The sequence below is a fragment of the Pongo abelii genome, chromosome 9 (assembly GCF_028885655.2).
Source record: "Pongo abelii isolate AG06213 chromosome 9, NHGRI_mPonAbe1-v2.0_pri, whole genome shotgun sequence".
NCBI classification, from domain to species: domain Eukaryota; kingdom Metazoa; phylum Chordata; class Mammalia; order Primates; family Hominidae; genus Pongo; species Pongo abelii.
This window is the reverse complement of record NC_071994.2, coordinates 13714394-13736646: the sequence shown is the minus strand read 5'-3', so window position 1 is coordinate 13736646 and position 22253 is coordinate 13714394. Positions and strand designations below refer to the sequence as shown.

Below are 22253 nucleotides of genomic sequence, written 5' to 3'. Positions count from 1 at the left end.
TCCAAGTGCTCACTCACTGAGAGTTACGGTTATCACAAGGGTTGGGTCCCCAGCCCCTCCCAGGTCATCTGCTCCACCACTAGCTGGTAGGAAAGAGCCTCCTGCCCCCCCAACCCCCATCACCTACTTGGCCCAAATTTGGCTGCAGGCTCCCCGAGTGCCTGGGTTTCTCTACCCAGGGTCCTGTCTGTCGGCTGCACCATACGTCACTGACCACAAGGCATCCAAATGCACAGGAGTGTGTGCCCAGCAGCTGGGAAGGAGGCTGGCCTCAGACGGTGGCCTGTGGATCCCGTGGATCCCAGCTCTGTCATTTCCTGGCTGGGTGACCTCAACCTAGTCACCCTTTTTGAGTCTTGTTTTCTCAGATTATGAAATAGGAAAAATTTCCTTCCTCGTGAGATAAGCACTTGCCATTAGCTATTAAGGACATCCGCACATAAATGAGCTGCATGTGAATCCACACATGCCATTCCATGAAGACAGAGGATCATGTGGATCTTTGGTGCCTTCCGGTTGGCCCCTCCCTAGGTCTGTGAGGGTCAGACCTGTCCTGAGGCTTTTACAAATTGGCCCAGAACTCATTTAACCACAGCATCATTTCATCAGAGGGCCATTATTAGAGACTGAATGTTTGTGTCCCCCCCAAATTCCTGTGTTGAAAGGCTCACCCCCACTATGGGGTGTTGAAAGGCTCACCCCCACTATGGTAGTGTTAGGACGTGGGGCCTTTGGGAGGTGATTGGGTTATGAGGGTGGAGCCCCAGAGAGCTCTTACACCCTTTCCACCATGTGAGGTTATGGTGAGAAGACGGTCTCTGAGGAAGCTGGCCCTTGCCACACACCACATTTGCCAGCACCTTGATCTTAGATGTCTGTAGCCTCCAGAACTGTGAGAAATAAACGCTTGTTGTTTAAGCCACCCAGGCTATTATATTTTTGTTACAGCAGCCTGAACAAAGACAGCTTTGATTCTTAACATATTTAATGAAACTCGAGCTTCATAAACCAGTGAAATGCCTACCCCTATGGAGACAGGGAGCTGGTCATGGGACCCAGGTGCCTGGAGGACATCCCAGTGGCTTTGAAGGCTCCATCCAGTCGAGACGTTCAATATTAGCCTTTCTGCCAACATCTGGCAATGTGAGGCTGGGGTGGACGTTGGCCTGATGCTGCCAGAGAGTAGGATGCTGATGCTGCCAGAGAATAGGTGGGCTCCAAACCCCAGGCTTCTCACTTGCCTACTAAGCACAGCAGTCTGGAGCTTGGGACCTGGCAGTGCATCTTTGGAGAAGGCAAAAAAGCCACAGCAGCAATACTTAGGAGAGGAGCAAGACCCTTCCCCCTCCCCACCCTATTTCCTCCCCTGAAGAAGAGCAACAGCTCAAGCTCTAGCATGGCACAGAACACTGGGTTGGGCCAGGCAAGCAGCCATGGTGGGGGCAGGTGAAGCAATGTGGCTGTCAGCAAGGAACCCCTCTGAAGGTGGCAATGGCTCCCAGGGCTGCTGCACACAGGACACCACAACTTTGGCATCAGTTGCATGGTGAGCTGTAGAGTGATCAGAGGGCCTGGGGCCCTGCCAAGAGAGCAAGGCTGGACCTGCCCAGCAGGAGGCAGGAAGGCCCTGATCCAGCAAGGAGAAGTAAAGGAAGTCCACAGCCACCTCTGTTACTCATCGCTACTGGGACATTTGGGGACAGGCTGTGTTCTTGGGAGAGCAGGTCACCAGGATTTGTAGGGCTGCCTGCCGGTGACAGGCACGTAAGTCACAGGGAAAGACCGGGATCCAGGCCTCAGCTGCAGCAGCAGCTGGAAGAGGTGGAGCCGCACGATCACAATACATGCAGACACAGAGCAGCAGTACGAAACAGAACAGCTCAGAGCGGTCAGCTCCTCAGCAGAAGCTGCGTGGGCTGCCACTCCCCCCTTCTGCAATCACCCCATGATGTCTCCACCCCACCTGACATCCAGATGGGGCTGGATGGCAGAGCAGATGAAGCCTGCTCTGTGGCGGGGCAGCCTAACTGAAACGCACACCTTTATGGGGGAAGTGGACAGACACCTCACCTCCCTCATGGTTCACATCGTGGACTGCACTTAAGTCCCAGCTCTTCACCACATCCCTAGGAGTCTTAAGAGGAAATCAGTCTGATTTCTTCAGACAGGAGCAGCAAGAGTGGCCAGAGCAAGGAGGACCTCGTGTGAATGGAGGACCAGAGAGGCTGATGCCAAGGAGTACAGAAGCCAAAGCCACCAAGGAAAGCAGACAGGCAGCAAGCAGCCGGAGAAGGCAGGCCAGCACCCAGGCAAAGCCACCAAGAAAAGCAGACAGGCAGCAAGCAGCCGGAGAGGGCAGGCCAGGACCCAGGCAAAGCCACCAAGAAAAGCAGACAGGCAGCAAGCGGCCGGAGAGGGCAGGCCAGCACCCAGGCAAGAAGTCTGGGCCCAGCAGTCGAAGAAAGTCGCCTGCTGAAACCATCCGGGAGCCCTGGGAATAGCAGAGCTTCTGAGGGGAGCACAGGCTGCACCACCAGGAGCTCCTGGGAGCCCCTTCCTGCTGCTTCACTGCCCATCATGCAGCAGGGGCTGGAAAGAGAGGCAGATGCCCAGGAGTTAATGACATGATGCAGAAGCCACACCAGGCCCAAGCTGTTCAGACAGACCCCCAACCTGCAGGGTGGTCCCCACCCAAGCCACCAAATCCCTCAGGGAAGCCCCAAAGTCCCTGAGCCTGGTACACACCCCACCTCCCTACATCCCATCAAGACCTGCTGTGAGCACTCAGTCGGTCACCAGGCACCCATCCCACTAGAATAGCCCCAAGGCTGGTAAAGGAGAAATCACACACCCTTGTCATAGTCAAGCCCTTCCTTGCGGAAGAAGATAAGGCCACACTTCACCCCACCACAGTGATTTGGGGGGGAAATTCTGTCTCCCAATGGACAGACTGGGGAGTCCCAGCATTTCGCTGGGCTGCGCTGGTTTGGGACGAGTGCTCCCCATCAGCCACCCTAACTCCACCCTCAAGTTACTTGGTTTCCTACTGTGCTAAGTCTTCTTGTCAAGGCCCCAGCCTTTCGTGGGAGATCCTTCTCTAGACCTGGTCCTGTCCCACCCTGGAATGTGGGACTGGAACCCATACCTGTCTGTCAGTCAGGATCCCCGGCTCTGGGCGCTTCCAAGATGAAGCCAGAAGGATGTAGAGCACCAGCAGCCCAAAGGCCACCACCAGCATCCCGGTGCTGTTGGCAAAGACCGCCTCACTGGGCAGGCTGTGGTATGGCCTGGTGGTGTTTTTCCTGAAGATGACAAAACAATGTGAGCCCTCGAGAGATTTTTCCACCTATTTTTGTCTAGTGGGAGACTCGATGTCACTAAGAGAGGGTGAGAAAACCTTCCCGGGGCCACATATGATCTAGAATTTTAACACCCTTTCTTTTTTTTTTTTTTTTTTTTTTTTTGAGGCAGAGTCTTGCTCTGTCACCCAGGCTGGAGTGCAGTGGCACGATCTCGGCTCACTGCAAGCTCCGCCTCCTGGGTTCACGCCATTCTCCTGCCTCAGCCTCCCAAGTAGCTGGGACTACAGGCGCCTGCCACCATGCCTGGCTAATTTTTTGTATTTTTAGTAGAGACGGGGTTTCACCATGTTAGCCAGGATGGTCTCGATCTCCTGACCTCGTGATCCGCCCACTTCAGCCTCCCAAAGTGCTGGGATTACAGGCGTGAGCCACCGCACCGAGCTGAATTTTAACACCCTTTCTAAGTCCCTGCAAATATTTGTATAATGAGCCAGGCACAGTGGCTCACTCTTGTAATCCCAGCACTTTGGGAGGCCAAGGCATGAGGATTGCTTTACCCCAGGAGTTGGAGACTAGCCTGTGCAACATAGTGAGATCCTGTCTCTACAAAAATAAAACTTAGCTGGGTGAGGTGGTCCATGCCTGTAGTCCTAGCTTACTTGGGAGGCTAAATTGGGAAGATCGCTTGAGTGCAGGAGTTTGATGCTGCAGTGAAATACGGTCACACCATTGCTCTCCAACCTAGGCAACAGAGTGAGATGCTATCTCTTGGCCGGGGGGATAAAAGGAGAGAGAGGGTCTTCCTTTGTTGCCCAGGCTGGACTCCTTCCACCTCAGCCTCCCTAGTAGCTGGGACTACAGGTGCATGCCACTGCACCCAGCTGTAATAATCCTTTTACCCATGAGGAAATTGAAGCTCAAAGCAATGAAATAACTAGTTGCATAACTAGTAAATGGCACAGCCAAGTTCGAAACCAAGGTCTGACCTTAAGTCGTAGTTGCTATTCACTATACCCCACTGCCTCAAAAGAATGGACAGTAGTGGTCAGGCATGCAAGGCTCTAGAGTCAGACTGCCTAACCTGAGTCCCAGCTCTGCCACTTACTAGCTGTGTGCCCTTGGGTAAGTTATGTAACCCCTCTGTTCCCTCTTTTTTTTTTTCTTTCTATCTGAACAGTCCTATTGCAGAATCTGTTCCCTCAATTGAAAATGGCAATGACGGCCAGGTGCAGTGGCTCACGCCTGTAATCCCAGCACTTTGGGAGGCCGAGGCGGGCAGGTCATGAGGACAGGAGTTTGAGACCAGCCTGCCCAGCATGGTGAAACCCCGTCTCTACTAAAAATACAAAAAATTAGCCAGGCATGGTGGCACACACTTGTAGACCCAGCTACTTGGGAGGCTGAGGCAGGAGAATTGCTTGAACCCAGCAGGTGGAGGTTGCAGTGAGCCAAGATTGTGCCACTGCACTCCAGCCTGGGCGACAGAGTGAGACTCCATCTCAAAAAAAAAAAAGAAAGAAAATGGCAATGACAACAATACCAATGATGTAGGGTGGTTGACAGGATTAAATGTAAGGTTCTTAGTACAGTTTCTGACACACAACAGGTGCTAAATCAAACTGATGCTCAATAAATATCTGCTGACTTACCAATTTCAACCTAAAGAAAGATCAGTTCTGTTACCTTCCAGATCAGGAGTGGGCCCAACCCCAAAAGCTCTCCTCCCTTGGGTGAGTCCTGTGATCACAGGGTGTATCTTTTGAAGACCCTATTCCCTCCTCTTCACCTTAGAGTTGGGGACCCCACTGCACTCACAAACTGAAGAAAAGCTTCTCATTAATGCCGGAAATGACAGATGCGATGGACAGAGAGAGGATGGCGGCTCCAAAAAAGACGTGGATAGGTTTTAGGAGGCTGCGCAGCCACATGGACGCCCAGGGCAGGAGGAAGACAGCAAAGCCCAGGAACCACTGTGGACAAAAGGGAGGACGCACCCGACTGTGCTGTGTGTGACCAAAGCACATCCCACCCCACCAGCACCTCCTCCCCATCTCTGCTCCCTAGCTCTTCTTTCACAACTGAAACCCTCCCACCAGGCATTGCCCACTACCATGCTAGCTTCCTCATTGTGGCCTATTACCCAAGCAACAAGAACAGTAAATGACATGCTTAGCTACCATCCCACTCCCAGCAAACCCAACCACCTTGTTTGTCTCTGGTTCCTTCCAGTCCTTGCTCATAAAACTCTTCACTTGCACAGGCCTGAGATCAGAATATGGAAACCACTTCAAGAATTCTTTTGGTTCACAGAGGTGGGAGTGGGGAAAGTGGAAGCCAGATGGCTGATTAGAGTCAGCATGGTGCATGCCATGATAAAGTTAGCAGAGAGGGCTCTGGGACGAAAGACGGGCAATGGGAGGGATAAAAGGAACAGGGTAAGTTCAGGCCACTGACCTCCCACAGCCCTTGAATAAACTGTCAGTTCTACAAGATACAACCTGCAAGTCTCTCTCCAAGCAGTGAGCAGAAAGAATATTTGGTACTCATGCAAGTGAACCCCCAACCAGAGCTCATGGCTCTGGGAACCTCGAGGAGGAGAAGAGAGAGAACCCACCTGGCAGGCGAAGAGGAAGACAGTGGTGATGCCCAGCCAGCTGTGCAGGGAGTAGAGGTTGGCAATCCTTCCATGGTTGTGAAACGTAAAGACGGCAACCAGCCCCACAACAGTGAGGACGAAGGCCATCAGGTGCAGCGCTGCATGGAGGAGTTTCCAGGGCAGTTTGGGCCCCACCCACGACTGGGGCAGGCGGTACACCAGTGACGCTGCAGGAGAGAGCAGTCCCAGGGCTCAGCCTCTCCCCTCGAGCTCACCCAGACATCAGGGAATAACCCTGATAGGATCCTACACAGCTTCCCAGCAAGGGAACAGGAAATGCTAGGGCACTGGTATCAACACCTCGGCATCTTCTATCCTCCCATGATTTGTGGGATAACAGCCATGAAGGGAAGAGAGAAGGGCCAGCTAAAAAGGGAGGAGTGGTCGGGCAAGGTGGCTCATGCCCGTAATTCCAGCACTTTTTGGGAGGCCAAGGTGGGAGGACTGCGTGAGGCCGGGAGTTTGAGGTTACAGTGAGCTATGATGATGCCACTGCAGTCTAGCCTGGGCCACAGAGAGAAATAAATAGATTCAAATTAAAAAGGGAGGAGAGCTGGGCACGGTGACTCATGTCAGCACTTTGGGAGGCCAGAAGTTCAAGATCAGCCTGGGCAACATAGCAAGATCCTGTCTCCACAAAAAATAAAAATAAAAAATAGTACCCAGGCATGGTGGCACATGCCTGTTCTCTCAGCTACTTGGGGGACTGAGGTGGGAGGATCACTTGAGCTGAAGAGTTCAAGGCTGCAGCAAGCTATGATCGTCCCACTGCACTCTAGCCTGAAAAAGAGGGAAATCTGTCTCCTAAAAAAAAAAGTGGAGGGGGGAAGCAGGTTTCTTGGACCTCTCATTCTATTTTTACAATAATAAATTCAGCTTGTTTGCGGTTTCTAGGCTAAAAAGCATCGTGACAGTCATCGTTTCATCAAACTGAATTGTCACAACTGAGGCTGGCGGTCAACACAGGTACTAAGGTCAGGCAACATAGGTCCAAATCCAGGCTCTGCCTCTTAGCTGTTTGGCCTCTCCTTTCTTTTTTTTTTTTTTCTTTGAGACAGAGTCTCATTCTATCACCCAGGCTGGAGTGCAGTGGCGCAATCTCGGCTCACTGCAAGCTCCGCCTCCCGGGTTCACAGCATTCTCCTGCCTCAGCCTCCCAAGTAGCTGCGACTACAGGTGCCTGCCACCATACCCGGCTAATTTTTTGTATTTTTAGTAGAGACGGGGTTTCACTGTGTTAGCCAGGATGGTCTCGATCCCCTGACCTCATGATCCGCCCGCCTCAGTCTCCCAAAGTGCTGGGATTACAGGTGTGAGCCACCACGCCCGGCCTGGCCTCTCCTGTCTAACTTCAATTTCCTCATCTGTAAGAGGGATCTAACAGAGCCCACCTCACAAACTTGTAAGAACAAAATGGGATGATATATGTGAACTGCACATGGTAAGCTGCTATCATCAATGGCACCGTATTGCCATTTTACAAATGGGGAAAATGAGGCTCACCAGGGCCCTAAGGCACAGATTTGAAAGCATGGGACAAAGATTACAAAGATGGATCCCAGGCTGGGCGCAGTGGCTCACGCCTGTAATCCCAGCACTTTGGGAGGCAGAGGCGGGTGGATCACCTGAGGTCAGGAGTTCGAGACCAGCCTGACCAACATGGTGAAACCCCGTCTCTACTAAAAAATACAAAAATTAGCTGGGCATGATGGCGGGCACCTGTAATCTCAGCTACTTGGGAGGCTGAGGCAGGAGAATGGCCTGAACCCAGGAGGTGGAGGTTGCAGTGAGCCAAGATCGCGCCATTGCACTCCAGCCTGGGCGACAAGAGCAAAACTCCATCTCAAAAAAAGAAAAAAAAAAAAAGATGCATCCCGGAAAAGCAAGCAAGTCCCTCATTCGGTGGCCTGACTAAACCATGAGAGGCTTCAATCTCCTGTTTCTAGAGCTGGTTAAAAACTACAGCTCAGGTCAGGCGTGATGGCTCAGGTCTGTAATCCTAGCACTTTAAGAGGCTGAGGTAGGCGGGATCACAAGGTCAGGAAATCAAGACCATCCTTGTTAACACGGTGAAACCCTGTCTCTACTAAAAACACACAAAAAAATTAGCCACTCACAGTGGCAGGCGCCTGTAGTCCCAGCTACTCGGGAGGCTGAGGCAGAAGAATGGCGCAAACCCGGGAGGTGGAGCTTGCAGTGAGCTGAGATCACGCCACTGCACTCCAGCCTGGGCGACACAGCAAGACTCTGTCTAGAAAAAAAAAAAAAAAAAAAAACTACAGCTCAAAGGCCAAATCTAGCTCGCTACCTATGTTTGCAAATGAAGCTTTATTGGAACACATGAGCCACACTTGTGTTTATGTGTTGTCTATGGCTGCTCTCACAATACAGTGGCAGAGCTGAGTACCTACAACACAGATTCTATGTCTTGCAAAACTGAAATATTTATCTGACCCTCTACAGAAAGTTTGCCAACTCCTGCCCTAGAGTATCTGTGAAGCCACCCTTCTGAGATGCCCCCCGTCTTAACCTCTTCCTCCCCCAAATGACAGCTGGGCCCAGAGACAGCCCAACCCACTCTACCCCCATAGCCCCAAACCCAACATTTACAAAGGCCAGCCTTGGAGAGGGAAAGTGCAGCTTTGTCCAGCCTGGGCCCTATCCCGCCTCCCTTCCTGACCTATTACTCACCACCTCCGTAGAATACCACCATGCCAGCAACCATAAGCACTGGGTGCCAGTTGAACATGTAGATGCTGCCATTCCAGGCAAAGCCACCACGCCAGTACTGCATCCAGTAGATAGTGAAGAGGATGCACATGGAGCCCAGGGACCCCAGCAGCAGGCAGGACAGGTAGAACCGTCCTGACACCATTCTGATCACGCACTCCTAGAAGAAGGAGAAGTCACAAGTCTCCACTGGCTCAGGTGCACCCAGTTCTCTGGCTAAAGGAGGTAACACTGATTTCGCTCTTGGCCTGTGGGATGGTATCTTTTTGCTTCAGTTCCCCTGTATCAGCCTGGGCACCACCCCCTGCCCGAGGCCTCAATGCCTGGGTGGGCCTGATATTCAGTCACAATGACTGAGGCCCCACCCCAGCACCTGGCAGTGCCCAGACACAGCAGCAAGCTCAAGGCTATGGCTGGCCCTGGCGAAGGCCAGATGCCAAGGCCCAAGACCCAGAGTCCTAGGATTCCTCTCCCCTCACAGGACCAGAAGGTAAAGAATTACCACCCCATACCCCCCAGGAAAAAAGGGACAGGAATCAAAATCCAGGCTAAATCACACAAATGCCCAGGCCTTGGGTTCTAACATAAGAAGGCAAAAATTACAATCTGAAAAGAGCAAACACCCCACTATTACCCTAGACAGGAAGGAGTCAGAAAAGTTCTTCCCCATAGAGTGAGCTCTATGGGGCTAATCTTCACTGGAGAGGTAACCAGGCCTTCACTCCACTGCCCACACTCCACACCTTGAACCAGCTGATGCTCCTCAGCTGTCTCCAGCCCTGAGACTTCTGCTTTCTCTTCCTCTGGGGAAAGTCCAGAGAAGAAAAGAGGAAGCAACAACTCATGGTCCAGAAAGCAAGAGATTTATTTTGAGATTTCCGCAAGTCCTTGATAAACCCAGAAACCAACTCTGGTTTCAGGCATGGCAAATGCTGAAAGCCCTGAGCAGTTGCTCTTAAACGCTAGGCAAGTGGGCAAAGCTGCAGGATTGGCCCTGCTTTCAGCTAATATGTAGGCAGCACGGGCCCAGGCATCAAGGCAGTCACCCTGTCCCATGGACTCACACCAAGAAAGCAACAGTGTGGCTTCCTGCATTGAGGTCCCTCACTCGGAACCAGCTAATAGAATAGCCAATAGCCCCCATGGAGGTAAAACATTTGACTGCTCACCTTTAGCCCTAATGATAGGCTCAGAGAACTGGCCTGGGCTCCAATTCCTGCAAAATGGGCACCTTGAGCAAATCACTTAACATTTGCAGGACTCACCTGCAAGAAAGTTATGGCAATAAGAGTACTTGAACAATAAGAATAATGAACACCAGCTACGAGCACCAGAGCCTTACACACAAGATCCCATTTACTCCTCTTAACCCTGGGAGGCATATTATTCCATGAGGAAACTAAGGCTGAGAGAGATAAGTAATTAGCATGAGGACCCAGTGAGAGTGGGTGGGGAGTTCCAAATCCTGTATGTTTAGCTTCAAGGCCCACGCTGCTTCCTTGACCACAGGTGGTCAGATCAAATGAGAAAATGAATGTAGCACACTGTAGAAGTCAAGTATTAGAATTCTTGGCTGGGCGCGACGGCCTACGCCTATAATCCTGCACTTTTTGACAGTCTGAGGCAGGTGGATCACCTGAGGTCAGGAGTTCGAGACCAGACTGATCAACATGGTGAAACCCCGGTCTCTACTAAAAATACAAAATTAGCCGGGAGTGGTGGTGGGCGCCTGTAATCCCAGCTACTCGGGAGGCTGAGGCAGGAGAATTGCTTGAACCAGGGAGGCAGAGGTTGCAATGAGCCAAGATTGTGCCATTGCAGTCCAACCTGAGCAATGAGAGCAAAACTTCATCTCAAAAAAAAAAAAAAAAAAAAAAAAAAATAGGCTGGGTGAGTTGGCTCACACCTGTAATCCTAGCACTTTGGGAGGCTGAGGCTGGCAGATCATGAAGTCAAGAGATCGAGACCATCCTGGCCAACATGGTGAACCCCCGCCCCCCGTCTCTACTAAAAATAAAAAATTAGCTGGGCATGGTGGCGCGTGCCTATAGTCCCAGCTAGCTACTCGGGAGGCTGAGGCAGGAAAATCGCTTGAACCCGGGAGGCGGAGGTTGCAGTGAGCATGCCACTGCACTCCAGCCTGGTGACTGAGTGAGACTCCGTCTAAAATATATATATATATATATATATATATATATATATATATATATATATATATATATAGAATTCTTAGTCATTGCTGTCACGCACTTCATCCTAACTACTAACATGCGGCTCATGTTCCTTGTGCCTGCCCAGGCCTCTCAGTGGCCCTCAGCCATGCCATGCCAGCTCTCCCCATGCTAGGGGTCCACCTACTTAGGTAAAGATGCTGGACTTTCACAAGGTGACCCAAGTTGGCAGTAATCTCTGAGAAAGGAAGGTCCGGCCAGGCACGGTGGCTCAAGCCTGTAATCCCAGCACTTTGGGAGGCTGACGCAGGCAGATCACCTGAGGTCAGGAGTTTGAGACCAGCCTGGCCAACATGGTGAAACCATGTCTCTACTGAAAATGCAAAAATGTGCTGGGTGTGGTGGCGCACGCCCGTAATTCCAGCTACCAGGGAGGCTAAGGCAGGAGAATTACTTGAACCCTGGAGGTGGATGTTGCAGTGAGCCGAGATCACGCCACTGCTCTCCAGCCTGGGGGACAGAGCGAGACTGTCTCAAAAAAAAAAAAAAAAAAAAAAAGAAGGTCCAAGGGCTGCGGAGAAAAAGCTTCCATGAAGCTGGCAGGAGAAAATCATGCCACCAGCTTCCTAGAAGCTTTGTGACTCAACTACTTAACTCAGAGATTTGCTACCCAGCCTCAGAACTGCCTCCTCAATTCCTCCAAGGGCAGAGGACGTTTCAGGTCACCAGATGTTCACCTAAAACACTCTCCATCCCTCAGTGAAATGTAAGAGATCTTGATCAGCAGGCTCACTCATCTGACAGTATCTACTTCCACAACTGTTCTTTTTTTCTTTGTAAAAGGAAAAAGTAAATGCAGTCCAAAAGGATCTGTAGCCACACCCTAGAAGAGGTCCTGGTTTACTGCTCTGTGAGACTTAGAATAGACCCTGGGCACACTTTCCTGACAGAGAGCTGCAAAGTTATATTGCCCTGCTCACCATACACAGATAAGCCCTCCCACTTCCTGAAATAGAGCAAAGCAGGAGAAAAGGAACAATGCAGTGAAAGACCAGCACAGTGATTCATGCCTGTAATCCCAGCACTTTGGGAGGCCGAGGCAGGTGGGTTACCTGAAGTCAGGAGTTCGAGACCAGCCTGGCCAACATGGCGAAACCCCCTCTCTACTAAAAATACAAAAATTAGCCAGGCACAGTGGCATGCGCCTGTAGTCCAAGGTACTCGGGAAGCTGAGGCACGAGAATTGCTTGAACCCAGGAGGCAGAGGTTGCAGTGAGCCAAGATCACGCCACTGCACTGCAGCCTGTGCAACAGAGATAGACTCTGTCTATAAATAAATAAATACCCAGGAGTTCCAGACCAGCCTGAGCAACAGTGAGCCCTCATCTCTTAAAAAAAAAAAAAAAAAAAAAAAAAAATTAGCTGGGCATGGTGGCATGCACCTGTAGTCTCAGCTACTTAGGAGGCTGAGGTGGGAGGATGGCTTGAGCCCAGGAGGAGAAGGCTGAAGTGAGCCGAGATTGCACCACTGCACTCTAGCCTGGGCAACAGAGCTAGACTCTGTCTCGAAAACAAAGCAAAACAAAAAAACAGTGAAAATTGCAATGCAAATGCTTGAAAATATCCTCTCATTTGTTCTAAGAGGGCAGGCTGGGCTGTGATCCCAGGGTGTGCTCACTATGGTTCGGCCTCCTGTTGTGCCCTTGCTTTGCAGAGCCCCATTCTAAGGCAGCAGTCAGCAAGCTCTTCTGTAAAGGTCCGGGTAGTAAATATTCTAGGCTTTGTAGAGCACATGGTCTCTGTCACAACTATGTCATCAACTCTGCCCGTGCAAGAGCAGCCACATAAATATCTTAACAAATGAGCACCACGGCTGTGTTCCAGTAATATTTATTTATGGACACTGAAGTCTGAGTTTCACATAATTTCCACGTCACAAAATATTATTAATTTCTTGCGAAAAAGGATTCTCCCGGCTAAGCTAAAACAGGTCAGGTCCAGGGGTAAGAAATGCTAGTTCCCATCCAGCCCTTAGTCTTAGAAAAAGGCTCTACTCAGGCTGGGCGCGGTGGCTCACGCCTGTAATCCCAGCACTTTGGGGGGCCAAGGCGGGCGGATCACATGAGGTCAGGAGTTCGAGACCAGCCTGACCAACATGGGGAATCCCCTTCTCTACTAAAAATACAAAAATTAGCCGGGCACGGTAGCGGGCACCTGTAATCCCAGCTACTTGGGAGGCTGAGGCAGGGGAATCGCTTGAACCCGGGAGGCGGAGGTTGCAGTGAGCCAAGATCGTGCCACTGCATTTCAGCCTGGGCGACAGAGTAAGACTCTGTCTCAGAAAAAAAAGAAAAAGGCTCTACTCCAAACTCTTGCAGTGTTACTTTTATAATTTAGAACTACAAATAAATGAAGGAGTAGAAAATCAGTTTGTTGTTCTCCCCCCCCGATGGACTGGGGGACTTCAAGAATCTTGAGGACCAGATTTAGGATACAAGTCCTAAACCCTCATCTTACAAATCAAAAACACTGTAACACTGGGGCCCAAAACAAGAAAATGACTTAGCCAAGGTAAGTGGCAGAGCTGGTACAGGAATTCGGGTCCACTCCCTCTCAGCTCTGAGGATTCCTTAGGAACATCAGGAGTGAAGGGCTCAATATTCCAGCCAAGGAGGTAGGTGAACAAGTTACCCCTTAGCACCGGAATAATTACAGACCCGGACTTCCGCCTGTGCCTAGGTCCAGCTCAGGTATCCAAAGAACCGTTCCAGGCACCCGAGGGGTGATCCCTGACTCCTCTGCTGGGTGCTCGTGCCAGCTAACAATGGATGAAAATTGGGGCGAGGAGCTCCAGCTGCTTTCTGCGTCCTCTGAAGAGCTTTCGTGCCTTTATAACCACCACGTTGGAAGGAAGAGCGCAGAGAAAGGTGCCCACTTTCTAAAAGAGAAAATTGAGGCCGAGCAAGGGGGTCGCGACAGTGCGAAGCGAGATAGCAGCGGAGCCAGCATTCGAACCCAGGTCCCTGAACTCCCAGCCCCGGGATCCTTCTCACCCCTAACCACAGTGGGACGAAGTGAGGCCGGGATCTCCGGAACCCGCCTCTCGCTACCAGGCGCCGGAGCTGCCGCTCCCGAGGTTCCTAGGAGATGCAGAAGACACTGCCCCAAATGCCTACAGCCGGCTGGCAATGCCACCCCAGAACAAGCGGCGGGCGCAGCCTCGCCTTCTTATAGGCTCGCAGCACTTCCAGTCGCGCGCGAGGCCTCCTGGGAAGTGAAGTCCGGAGGCCAGGGGTGAGCGGCTCCCAGCCCGCCAAGATGCTAGCCCCCTAACTCCCGTTCCTCCTCGGCGTTTCTTCTCCAAGTCCGAAGTCAGGGTCTAGGACTGGGGCGATGCATCAGCCCCGCCTCTCATCCCCCATCCAGAGGAGGCGGAAATGTTCAGGTGAACGCGAAGCCTCCCACTACCAGCCGGCCCTCAGCAAGGCCGTGCGCAGTGTGGGCGGTAGCCCTAAGTCAGCTAGCGGCGACGCTTGGAGGGCCCGGAGCGGGCCGGGCCCGGAATAGCGAAGGCTCCAACATGGCGGCCAGACTGGCCATAGAGCGAGAAGAGAAAGCCGGGGACTAGCAGGCCGCACGGCGCAGACGGGGCCCGCGTCCTCCATTTACTTCCGGAATTTAAAGCCGGCTTCCGGAAGCCGGGACGATGTCCCCATGACAACCGACGTTGGAGTTTGGAGGTGAGAGTGATTGACGAGGAGTGGGTTAAGTGACCAGAAGTCAGAATTTTTGGTGCTGTTGTTTTGGGCTTGGGTTTTATGCCTTGTTGTTGTTTGCCAAGGAAGCCTCGTTTTTAAGTGGATTGGGAAGCGTGAGGAATACTGCCCTAGGTACAAAGGGAAGGCGGCAGGTAGCGGTGGACGAATTAAAGAGCTTCATGAGCTTGTGAGTCTCCACTGCCCTAAACTGGAGGGGATCGTCGTACGTAGAGACAGCCATGGGCGTTTCTGCATAACGGATCCTCAAAACAGTCCTGGATGGTGGCCTGTGAGTAGTGGTTAAGAGCACGGGTTTGGCGTCACAGTTATGAAGCCTGGTTCTGCTGACTTGAGACCTGGAGGAATGCCTTGAACTCTGACTTCTGTGTCCTTTCCTGTAGAATGGGAATAATTCCCACCTTGCAGAGTTGTAGGGAGGATTAAGGAAATGATCTTGGTTGACAAGTTTATCGTGGTGTGGGTACCTAGGTAGTAGCTATCAGTGTTATTTAATGCGGCCGGGCGCAGTGGCTTAACACCTGTAATCCCAGCACTTTGGGAGGCCGAGGCGGGAGGATCACGAGGTCAGGAGATCGAGACCATCCTGGCTAACATGGTGAAACCTCGTCTCTACTAAAAATACAAAAAATTAGCCAGGCGTGGTGGCACGCGCCTGTAGTCCCAGCTACTCTGGAGGCTGAGGCAGGAGAATCGCTTGAACCCGAGAGGCGGAGGTTGCAGTGAGCCGAGATCATGCCACTGCACTCCAGCCTGGCGACAGAGCGAGACACTCTCTCTCTCTCTCTCTCTAAAATTTAATGAATGAGGAAACGGCGAACATACGTCCAATAAGGTGGGACTTCACCAGCTAAGGTGGAGGAGGTGCCTTAACCTTCCGGAGCCTCTGTGTAAAATGGGAATAATATACATTGTAATGGCTGCTTCTCAAGATGGTTGTAGGATTAAGTAAGGTTAGAAATATGAAAAGAGCTTATAAATTGCAAAACATTTTACCGATGCTAATGTAATCGCTAACACTCCAGAGCATTTTGAAATTTTTTTATAGAGTTGGCACAGCAGCAGGGTCATAGGACACCCCCAGAGCAACTTGTGGGTCTTGGAATAGATGAAAAGAAACAACTGCCACTGTGTTGCTACCATAATCCTAAAGATAAAGCTTTCCAGGAGACCCCTATTTCCTCCCTGCTTTTTCTGCCTACGGCACTTCACACTTCTGTGCCAGCATTTTTCCTGCCTAGTTAAATACCAGTCTGTCAATTATGTAAGAGACAGCTTAGTCCAGTAGTTAAGAGCACAGACTGTGGACATGGGCAGCCTGCATCTCAATACCAGTTCTGCCACTTACTAACGATGTGACCTTGGACAAATTATTTTACCTCTCTTGGCCTCAAATTTCTCATCTGTAAAATGGGGAAGGTAATAATGTATTATATCATCTACCTTGTGAGGTTTAAATAATGTTAGTGCTTGTAGAACACTCCCTGGCACATTGTAAGCAATGTATAAGGATTTGCTGCCATTTTTGTTAGCACTGCTACTGCATGACCAGGCAGTCATTCTTCTCAGTAATACTACTAGATTCCTTTGGTTAGAGACAGCTCTGCGTTTAGAAGGTTCCAGGCATGGAGAAAAGCTGGTGAAGGTCCTAGAATAAATGACTTCTTGGGGATTTTTGTTGTTGGTTTTGTTCACTAAAGTATCCCATGCAACTGGAGTGGTACCTGGCACACAGTAGGTCCTCAGTAAATGTTTATGGTATTAATACATTTCTAACCTTGCTTATCTTTTTGCCCCAACAGGTGCTTGCCTTAGAGCAAGGGAAACAGCTCTGATTCAAAGGAACTAGAAGCCTCTCCCTCAGTGGTAGGGAGAGAGCCAGGAGCGGTTTTCTGGGGAACTGTGGGATGTGCCCTTGGGGGCCCCAGAAAACAGAAGGAAGATGCTCCAGACCAGTAACTACAGCCTGGTGCTCTCTCTGCAGTTCCTCCTGCTGTCCTATGACCTTTTTGTCAATTCCTTCTCAGAACTGCTCCGAAAGGCTCCTGTCATCCAGCTTGTGCTCTTCATGTGCGTGCAGTAAGGCACTCTGGAAAGCTGAACCCAAGCAATTCAAAGGCCCTGACAGTGGTGATTTAGTGTCTTAAAGTTATTAGTAGGCTGGATACAGTGGCTCACACCCATAATCCCAGGACCTTGGTAGGCCAAGGCAGGGGGATCTTTTGAGGCTGGGAGTTTGAGGACCAGCCTAGGCAACATAGCAAGACCCTGTCTCTACCTAATAAAAATTTTTAAAATTAGTTAGGCATGGTGCCACACACCTGTAATACCAGTGATTCAGGATGCTGAGGTGGAAGGATTGCTTAAGCCCAGGAGTTCAAGGCTACAGTGAGCCATGATCATGCCACTGCATTCCAACCAGGTGACAGAGAAAGACCCTATCTCAAAAAAAAAAAAAAGCCAGGTGCGGTGGCTCACACTTGTAATCCCAACACTTTGGGAGGCCAAGGTGGGCAGATCACTTGAGGTCGGGAATTCAGGACCAGCCTGACCAACATGGAGAAACCCCATCTCTACTAAAAATACAAAAATTAGATGGGCGTGGTGGTGCATGCCTGTAATCCTAGCTTCTTGGGAGGCTGAGGCAGGAGAATCACTTGAACCCAGGAGGCAGAGGTTGCAGTGAGCCATGATCATGCCACTGCACTCCAGCCTGGCGACAGAACAAGACTCCATCTCAAAAAAAAAAAATGTTTAAGAGTGTCAAATAGCCTGGGCAACATAGTGAGACCTCGTTTCTACTAAAACATAATTTTTTGTTTGTTTGTTTGTTTGAGATGGAGTCTAGCTCTGTCGCCAGGCTGGAGTGCAGTGGCACAATCTCAGCTCACTGCAACCTCCGCCCCTTGGGTTCAAGCGATTCTCCTGCCTCAGCCTCCCTAGTAGCTGTGATTATAGGTGTGCGCTACCATACCCCGCTAATTTACCACACCCAGCTAATTTTTGTATTTTTAGTAGAGACAGGGTTTTGCCATGTTGGCCAGGCTGGTCTCGAACTCTTGACCTCAAGTGATCTGCCCACCTTGGCCTCCCAAAGTGCTGGGATTACAGGCATGAGCTAATTTTTTTTTTTTTTTAATTAGCTGAGTATAGTGGCACACACCTGCAGTCACAGCTACTCAGGAGGGTGAGGCGGGAGGATCACTTGAGCCCAGGAAGTCGCTGCAGTGAGCTGTGATCATACCACTGTACTCCAGTCTGGGCAAGAGAATGAGACCCTGTCTCGAAAAATAAAGAGTATCAGAGAATCTTCTATAGGACTATGTATGGAAGAAATTTTAAAAATAAAAAAGAGTATGAGAGCAGGAAAGCCTTGACTATGGACTGCAAACCCAACTGATGGGGCCAGTGGGTAATTTTAGGTAATTTCAGCTTCATGTCATTCAGGTCCCAAAACCCACGTCATCTATGTGAGGGTTTAAGATGTCAGATGCCTATCTCACAACAAAGGACAGGCCTCGTGTCCCTCAGGACATAGTACCTGCTCTTGGGTCCTCACACAGGCCTCCATTGGTTGTGCTTTTTTTATGTCTACAGCATCCAGGATATTGCAGTCCTCTTCAACATCATCATCATTTTCCTCATGTTCTTCAACACCTTCGTCTTCCAGGCTGGCCTGGTCAACCTCCTATTCCATAAATTCAAAGGGACCATCATCCTGACAGCTGTGTACTTTGCCCTCAGCATCTCCCTTCATGTCTGGATCATGGTAAGAGTAGAAGTCTGAATTCTTTCTTTAATTTTTATTTTAAATAGAGGTGGGGTCTTACTGTGTTACCAAGGCTGGTCTCTAACTCCTGAGCTCAAGTGATTCTCCAGCTTCTGCCTCCCAAAGTGCTGGAATTACAGGCGTGAGTCACTGTGCCCAGCCTGAACTCTGAATTCCTGAATCCCTAAGGCTAGGAATAACTTTTCTTTTCTTTTTTTTGAGACAGAGTATCGCTCTGTCGCCAGGCTGGAGTGCAGTGGCACAATCTCAGCTCACTGCAACCTCCGCTTCCCGGGTTCAAGCGATTCTCCTCCCTCAGTCTCCTGAGTACCTGGGATTACAGGCACGCACCACCATGCCCAGCTAATTTTTGTATTTTTAGTAGAGACGGGGTTTCACCATGTTGGCCAGGATGGTCTCAATCTCTTGACCTTGTGATCCTCCCGCCTTGGCCTCCAAAAGTGCTAGGATTATAGGCATGAGCTACTGCACCCGGCCACTGGGATATCTTTTCTCTGGGAACTCAGCTTCATTCTTTGACATCTCACACAATCCTTCGTAGAGAACAGGTGAAATGAAAGTGGTTTCGGTTGGAGCTCTGGGCATGTGAGAGTTTCATAAGGTACTCTTGACCAACCTTATGTGTTGAAAAACAGCCTTGTCCGAGAGTCAGGGGACTCTTCCAGAACATTCAATTCACCTTTGTCCCAAACAAGCCTACCAGGGCTAAAACATGTAGTTGAACGTGTTTCATCATTAGCTATTTGGGCAGGTGAATGTTGATACAGGTTATTCTTAGGCATCAGTGCCCCGTGGCTAATGCTGTAGGCAGTGGATGTTTCTGGGAAGTAGCCAAGCAGGATTGCTGCTCGTCCTTGAGCACTCCATGCCCTCTGCCGAGCTCCCATCACTTTAACTAGGAGAACCGGCCTCCAAGATGCCTCCCTTTGATGCTAACATAGTCCTCAGATCAGATCCAGTGTCCATGGTTTCAGATTTCTTCTGCTTCACAAATTCTTCCAGCTCTTTGAGTATATATGTTTTTCATGTACTCAATTCAATTGAACTCTTTAAAACCTCAGGGTTCTCTAGTTGTCACTTCATTATTAAAGCCACTTTCACACCTGAACCCCCTGTTAGGTTGCACTTGTGATTCCACAGAGAGAAGTAGAGCTCCCAGGAAAGAAAGCAACACCGGCGTCTCTGGGTGCTTCCTGAAGAGGATTCTGTGCTCTGGTTCCTGGAGCCAAAATAGGTCCTGGCTTTGTACTATACAAGCCGTTAATCTCATTAAACCCTGAGTCCACCAAAGTCTTTATCTGACAGGAGCTGAGCCAGCAATTTTCAAGGCAAGACAGTGACCAGCTAAACTCCTGAGATAATGAGTATATCATTTCTCCTTGGCAAAGGTTATGGAATGAAAGAGAATAAATAACTTAGTTCATACTTCCTCCCTCAAAGTTGAAAGGATATTCCCTTTGCAGCAAAAAAAGGAGCTTGAGGCTCTTTCGAGAAACACTCCCTGGGGTTGCAGAAAGGAGGGAGAGGTCAGCATGATTTTAAACCAACTGGCATCTCTGCAGCTAACCAAGTTGGAGACATTAGAGCCTCTTGTGGCCATTAACTTTTGTGTGTCTCACATCTCCTTCAGAACTTACGCTGGAAAAACTCCAACAGCTTCATATGGACAGATGGACTTCAAACGCTGTTTGTATTCCAGAGACTAGGTAAGGACCAGAGCAAGGTCAGGCCTCTCTCGGGTCCCACATGTGTCTCTTTCAGTGAGGGCCTTGATGCTGGCTTCCCAGACCTGTCCCAGCTGGCTTGGGATGGTTGCAATAGCCACACCAGGAACAGGAGGGATTACTGCCCCTGCCGTTGCTGGAAGACTGTGGGAAATCAGCAGGGAGGGCTGCCCAGCCTCATTAGGTTCTGTTCTTTTTGTTTGTTTGTTTGTTTGTTTGTTTGTTTTTGAGACAGTCTTGCTCTGTCGCCCAGGCTGGAGTGCTGTGGCGCTATCTCGGCTCACCGCAAGCTCTGCCTCCCGGGTTCACGCCATTCTCCTGCCTCAGCTTCCCGAGTAGCTGGGACTACAGGTGCCCACCACCATGCTCGGCTAATTTTTTTTGTATTTTTAGTAGAGACGGGGTTTCACCGTGTTAGCCAGGATGGTCTCGATCTCTGACCTCGCGATCCGCCCGCCTCAGCCTCCCAAAGTGCTGGGATTACAGGCGTGAGCCACCGCGCCTGGCCACGTTCTGTTCTTAACCTGAAATGATACTCAGGAGCACCCCTGAGGCTTCTCTTCTGCTTCCTCCCCGCAGCGGCAGTGTTGTACTACTACTTCTATAAACGGACAGCCGTAAGACTAGGCGACCCTCGCTTCTACCAGGACTCTTTGTGGCTGCGCAAGGAGTTCATGCAAGTTCGAAGGTGACCTCTTGTCACACTGATGGATACTTTTCCTTCCTGATAGAAGCCACATTTGCTGCTCTGCAGGGAGAGTTGGCCCTATGCATGGAGAAACAGCTGGACTTTCCAAGGAAGGTTCAGACTAGCTGTGTTCAGCATTCAAGAAGGGAGATCCTCCCTCTTGCACAATTAGAGTGTCCCCATCAGTCTCCAGTGCAGCATCCCTTCCTTGCCTTCTACCTCCGTTCCACCCCCTCCTTCCTTTCGTCTCTGTACCATTCATTCTCCCTGACCCGCCTTTCTTGCAGAGGGTTCTGTGGCTCTTACCCTTGTGAAGCTTTTCCTTTAGCCTGGGACAGAAGGACCTCCCAGCCCCCAAAGGATCTCCCAGTGACCAAAGGATGCGAAGAGTGATAGTTATGTGCTCCTGACTGATCACACTGCAGACATTTAGATTTTTATACCCGAGGCACTTTTTTAAAATGTTTTATAAATAGAGAATAAATTGAATTCTTGTTCCATAAATAGTGGAGGTGTGTCTGTCTAGCTAGATCTCTTCATGGTTAAGAGGCATGCCAAGGTCCAGCTTAGCATCTACTTGACCCAGAGGGAAGATTGAGCCACAGATGAAATACAGATCTTTGTTGAGTTCCATTATGAGTGCAAAGTATTTTAGCAGAAATTCAAGATGGAATCTGATGCTGCATCCCCCACTCCTGGAGTTCCAGATATGTGTGCTCTGTTCAGACTCTCTTTCCTTATCAGAAGCCTTAACTGCCCTCAGAAGAATAAAAATATTCCTTAGCCAGTTTTGGCAAAAGAAATTTTTAAAATTCATATGTCCATAGTATCAGTTTTCTATTGCCAGAATACTGTGTAACAGTCCACCACCAAAGTTCAGGGGCATACAGCAATAAACAGCTGCCTGGCTCTTTGTCTTGGGGTTCAGCTGATCAAGGCTGTGTGTGGGTGGCTTCAGCTGGGCTCTCTCATGTGTCTGGTCAGCTGCAGGTCAGCTAGGCAGCTGTGATGGCCTTGGGATCCACTGGCAGTTAGCTAGCCTTCAGTGACCTCAGCTGGAGTGACTGTGGTTACTCAGCTGTGGTTTGCAGGATTTGCTTCCCACAGACTAGCCTGGATCTGCTCACACGCCAGTGGCAGAGCAGGAAAGTCCCAGTATGCAACCCCATTTCAAGCCTGTGCTTGTCTTGTGTCTCCTAGACTCCTATTGATCAAGGCAAGTCATGTGACTAAGCCCAGAAACAAAGTGGCAAACGGTTACCAACCACAAGTTCTTAGACTCTCATTGCTATAGAAATTGATATGAGGCTAAAAGAATTTGCCGACAAGCCTTCATTGGAGCTTATGCCTGGGCATAAGGGACACAAGTGAAAGAGAGTTCCCTGACTGACTCTGAAAAAAAGCCTGCAGGGATTT

The 22253-nt window shown here is 50.2% G+C and overlaps 2 protein-coding genes across 7 annotated transcripts; one reads left to right on the top strand and one right to left on the bottom strand.

Annotated features, from left to right (window-relative positions):
• Window positions 1-967: 967 nt before the first annotated feature.
• LOC100440126 (lysosomal membrane ascorbate-dependent ferrireductase CYB561A3) lies at window positions 968-14056 on the bottom strand. Of its 4 annotated transcripts, none has more exons than XM_054524278.2 (8): window positions 13913-14049; window positions 9858-9953; window positions 9323-9491; window positions 8650-8848; window positions 5917-6125; window positions 5118-5272; window positions 3146-3302; window positions 968-2589 (listed from the first exon to the last, which is right to left on the bottom strand). In XM_054524278.2, the coding sequence occupies exons 3-8, from the start codon at window positions 9356-9358 to the stop codon at window positions 2566-2568; spliced, it is 780 nt and encodes a 259-aa protein (XP_054380253.1). In that variant the 5' UTR covers window positions 9359-9491; window positions 9858-9953; window positions 13913-14049; the 3' UTR covers window positions 968-2565. The 4 variants fall into 4 exon arrangements, with proteins under 4 accessions (XP_054380253.1, XP_063584481.1, XP_009244552.1 ...); XM_063728411.1 differs by having other exon boundaries at window positions 9858-9904; window positions 13913-14022; XM_009246277.4 differs by lacking the exon at window positions 9323-9491 and having other exon boundaries at window positions 9858-9904; window positions 13913-14056.
• A 58-nt stretch (window positions 14057-14114) lies between these two features.
• On the top strand, window positions 14115-21341 carry TMEM138 (transmembrane protein 138). Of its 3 annotated transcripts, XM_009246278.3 has the most exons (5): window positions 14576-14906; window positions 16438-16705; window positions 18233-18404; window positions 20056-20131; window positions 20729-21341. In XM_009246278.3, exons 2-5 carry the CDS (start codon window positions 16578-16580, stop codon window positions 20839-20841), a joined length of 489 nt encoding a protein of 162 aa, XP_009244553.1. In that variant the 5' UTR covers window positions 14576-14906; window positions 16438-16577; the 3' UTR covers window positions 20842-21341. The 3 variants fall into 3 exon arrangements, with proteins under 3 accessions (XP_054380255.1, XP_009244553.1, XP_054380256.1); XM_054524280.1 differs by lacking the exon at window positions 16438-16705 and having other exon boundaries at window positions 14115-14599; XM_054524281.2 differs by lacking the exon at window positions 14576-14906 and having other exon boundaries at window positions 16652-16765.
• The last annotated feature ends 912 nt before the right edge of the window (window positions 21342-22253 follow it).